This window comes from Pocillopora damicornis, chromosome 2, assembly GCF_964200805.1.
Source record: "Pocillopora damicornis chromosome 2, jaPocDami1.2, whole genome shotgun sequence".
Taxonomy (NCBI): Eukaryota; Metazoa; Cnidaria; class Anthozoa; order Scleractinia; family Pocilloporidae; genus Pocillopora; species Pocillopora damicornis.
In genome coordinates, this window is record NC_142671.1 from 6,883,327 (window position 1) to 6,887,923 (window position 4,597).

The following is a 4,597-nucleotide window of genomic DNA, read 5'->3' on the forward strand; positions in this document are numbered from 1 at the left end:
CGTGTTTTCGCGGGAAATTAAAGAACCCCACAGCAGTTCTAAAAATAAAAAGACACGGGAAAGGGTTGACTCAAGGGCACAATTGGTATGGAGGCTCCGGGTAATGGGCTCCTGGTAGACTTCAATAATTATCGATCAATTGAACGACGAGCTGCAATCACCACGTGAATTTTCGTGTCACTGGAATAGAACCGTGAAAATTAAATTGTTGGGAAAGGTGTCAAGCCCCCGGACCAAAAAATTCATAGAATAATATACATATATAAACAACACTGGCATTCTCTCCAAACGGCATTTAATAAATGATTCAAAACAGTTAAAACTAAAGTAAAATTCTTCAAAATCAGCTAGCGGAAGTAAAACGAACGGAATAGATTTCGTTAAGTTGCATGTCTCTGCAGTAATGTACCTTCTTCGTTTGATTTTACTATTTCTTGTAACGTTCTAGGTTGGAACCGAGCAATTGATACTTTTTTCCGTGCACGATCCAGAGTCGGCTCGGATTCGTCGTTGGGAAACTTTGGAATGTGTACTTTTACTTGCTTCCCTTTGACGGTCATCTGCATGGTAACATATCCTTTGCAAAGTGACTGATTCGGCCGCGCATCGTATGCGTATGTCACCGCGTCTCCTTTGGTATTTCGCACGGGCTGCCAAGTAAATACGGACCTTTTAGACTTGCGAACGTTCGTGCCCAGCGAAGGTATGCTTAGCCTTTGAGAATCTCTTTTGCTTGCATTATGGTTTAGAGTGACATCATTTTGACTTGACACGGCGTGGAACTTCCCTGGAGGTAAGGTTGCTCTTCTCCTTATTTGTTTCTCTGCCAATTTTTGGTGGGATGATTGTTTAATTTCGGTGGACGTACTTTCAGAAAAATTTCGATTGTCACTATGGGATGGCTGTATATCTGTGTTATTTACACTGTTACTGTGCTGTAAGCCATGCACTTTCGGTTGTCGTAATTCAATCTCAGAATTAAAAGTACTTTGATTATTTGCATCTGGAGTTGAATCTGGTGAATCAACAAATGCCAACCGCGCCGGAGGTCTGGTGCTAGCATGTTTGCGCACTTTGTTGACTTCTCTACTCGTGATTAACTTGTGATCATGATGTGGCTCACGGCTGCTGGGCGCAATCACATTTTGTAGCAATGAAACTCCATTATCGAGGCAGTCTGGAGGGCTGTCTGGAACACGAACTTCCGTTATGCTATCCAAGCTCTCGCACGACTTAGATATTAATTTCCTGTCATTTATTTGAAATCTGGACTCTAATTCTTTTGTGTTACCATCCTCAAAGATTTCAGTGTGAGCCTGTGTGTCCGAGTTAAACGACATTTCCCTTTGACGCTTTTCTTCAGTCTCTCTGTCTTCCCGTCCATTGCTTTTAATCGTTTCTGCATGTGATGTGTCACGCAAAGATTTTACCAGTCTATGGGAGACAATAACACCCCTATGATCTAACTTTAGTCTTGGGTCAAGTAAAGTTTCTTTTGATTCTTTATCTTCTTTCTCTTTCAATTCCTTTAGTTTCTCGTCAGACAACTGGATAAAGTTTCTTCGCGATCCAGGTCGACATGGAGGTTCAATAACACGGAACTGTAGCCTCACTTTGGCCCGCGCCGAACCAGCAGGATCACTTTGTTGTTCTTTGTTTACAGCTGAGCTTTCTTCCTTTTTTCCTCTTTCATCTTGAAGGGTCATTTGAGAAAATGTCTTCATAGTAGGCTCGCTGTGACGCAAGTTCAAACCTCTGGGACGTCTACGACTACGAGAGTCTCTACCGTTCATATCAGGCATCGAAAATCTCTTGTAAGCCACAGGCATGTCTTCAGAACTAGCCAAGGCCGCGCGACCGTCGATAGTGTACCCTTGAGAGCGCAGAAGCTTTTTTCTTTCCGGGCTTATTCCTGGATTTTTCCGAACATTTTGTATTTCTCTAATCTTCTTCTGAAGCGAATATTTTTCCACTCTGTACTCAGCATTCTTTTGGGTTTTTTTATTATCCAAGACCTTAAGTCTTTCCTCTAAGAGGAAGGATTCAGTTTCATTTAATCGACGTGTCTTTATGAGACTTTCACACATAACAGATGTCCCTTGCTGCTTTGCTGAAATAGCCATTCTGTGATGGTATTAACATCTCAGAACCATGACAAGACATTATTTCGCATACTTTTATCATCAAGGCTCCGTGAGACGGCTTCTGGTAAACAAAGGATTACTTTAGAGTTCCAAACAGCAAAACACTTCATCTGTATCCAAGATACTAGTGTACAATGGTAAGCGAACCGTCACTTTCATTTGCATGTGGGTGATCACGCAACTTCGGAGACTGATCTCAACTTTCGATAACCTACTTCCGATTTTGCGATTCTACACCGAAAGCTTTCAACCTTAATTTAACACACTGAAGAAGATATGTCAGAAATACCTACTCCAGAAACGAGTCTTTGTCTAGACTAATCTGAAATATAATGCAATATAAATAGCTTTTGATAAAAGAACCCTTTATTAACAGCTAATAGATTTTACGCATCAATTTTGACGCCTCATAGATTGACAGCAATTAGCATGTACGCCAAACAGATATTTACATTTAGATGCAAAGAACCGCCAAGAGTCCCTTGCAATGGAAAGTTGTTTGACGTCGAATCTTAAAAGAGCTTAACATCGCTTTCTTAATGGAATTTAAATATAAAGAGCAAAGCGTTTGTTTAATCAAAGTTTATGATCCATTGCGTAGATAGAGAACTGAAAAGCTATTTATCAACTTTGATTTTGGGGCAAAGGTTGATGACAATGTTAACACTCCGTAGAGAAGTAATATTCCATTATTAAAACAATAGATATTCAGATAACATCTATGCAAAACTTAAGTTGAATCAAAGAGGAGAGAATGAATTATGATTCAATAGCTATTAGCCAATGGTCAACAAAATTTATTCCTATCTGTTGACGTGGGTTTCAGTGACGTATAGCGGAAGTATATCAGTTAAGGGTCTCGAAAAGGACGGATTTTACTCGTAAATGCAAGAAGGTCACAGTTAATTTCAGTTTGATTCTTTCACTTGTGGAAGCGCTTCATTGCTAACATAGAAGAAACTTATCGAATTGTATTTTCTAATTTACTTAGGGTTCAAAAGCTATTACATTAACAAGTCAACCTTTTACTTACTGAGGTAACCTGTTCCTTTTACGTCAGACCGCCAACAAATATCGGGCAGTACAGTCGAATAATGGCGAAAGCTTGCCATGAACACCAAAACGATTGTTTATTTCGTCTTCTTTTCGGAAACTCGACACTGGATTAATTTTTTTACTGCTGGTTTTTGTAGCGTATAGCCTTTCAACATTTTTACAGCCACAAAATAACAATCGTCAACATCTCAGAAGCAATACAATTTGTGAAGAAGAAGCAACTCAATGTTTCGTCGAAATGACTGATACTGCTGTTAGCCTGTGAAATAACGTATACAGTGAAATAACTCGATAACTTCATGGACCCATGTAAAAACTTCTGCATCTTGAAATTCAGCGGATTAGCGATCCGTGTTTGTCTCCTCTGTCGAGAGAAGATAAAGTCCTATTGTTTTCTCTTGCCTTAATTCGTTAACCACTCTCGGCCTTTTTTAATTCATTCTTCTTATTTTTGGCCTTTTTCTGTCCTTCAATTAGGGAGACTACAAAGACTAAAAAAAACAGCTGCAAAATATCGTAGACTGAATGCATGTCACGATGCGTAAGGTAATACTTTTTCCGTTGTTAACAACGGACTTTGACAAAGTAGCGCTGGAAATAGTAGCTCAGTCCAGCTGTAACCTTTTAACCTCTAAGAGTGACTAGCAACTAATTTTTCCTCTCCATATCACTCCTGAATCAAACATTGAGGTCAAGAGAACAAAATAAATTATCACCAACTAAAGAAGCTGTCGTTTGTTAAGCAAATTCTCCGGATCGTCAATACCTTATGAAATGTAAAGAGAACAGTGTGAACTGAGAATATGAAAACTGATGATAGGTTGTAAAGGATTCAAGTTTTTGTCAACCAAGGGTTTTCAGGAAGTAATCTCGTACTGAGCATTGGTTCTACTATAAGGCGCTCTATGATTGGTGTAAAATATTTTAGGCCACCCGCTCAACCAATCAGATGTAGAACTAAAACCACTCACGAGTTGGTCACTTGAGTTTTCCTGCGGTTCGGGCGGTTCGTTTGAGTGTTTTTTTTTCTGTGAATTCCTATTTGATACTGGCGACATTTACCTTTGTTCTGTTTGGCCGATGTGATTAATGTGGTCTTTTTTGACTTCGACACCCGACCGAAAAGCGCTAAAACGTTACGTGTGTTGAAGTCCTAAATGTAATAAAGTCCTAAATGTAATAACATTTGGTCCTAAATGTAATAAAGTCTTCAATGTAATAACATTTAGTCCTAAATGTAATAAGCCTTTAATGCAATCGTTTAACTCCTGCAGTGTATTGTTGTTATGGCGGACATCAACATTGATATGTTAGTGACAGAGCTGTTGCACCAAAAAAACCGCTGACCAGTATGCATGTCACATTATGATATCAATCAGCGTCTTTTTTCTTGCTAG

General features: G+C 39.2%; 1 protein-coding gene across 1 annotated transcript; it reads right to left on the reverse strand.

The window, feature by feature from the left end:
• Positions 1–278: 278 nt before the first annotated feature.
• Positions 279–3,918, reverse strand: LOC113681469 (uncharacterized). Its single transcript, XM_027198558.2, has one exon. It carries the CDS (start codon positions 2,121–2,123, stop codon positions 381–383), a length of 1,743 nt encoding a protein of 580 aa, XP_027054359.2. The 5' UTR covers positions 2,124–3,918; the 3' UTR covers positions 279–380.
• Positions 3,919–4,597: the final 679 nt, after the last annotated feature.

Excerpts from the sequence above, each read along its gene's own strand:
- LOC113681469 (XM_027198558.2), bottom strand. The coding sequence starts at position 2,123 with ATGGCTATTTCAGCAAAGCAGCAAGGGACATCTGTTATGTGTGAAAGT.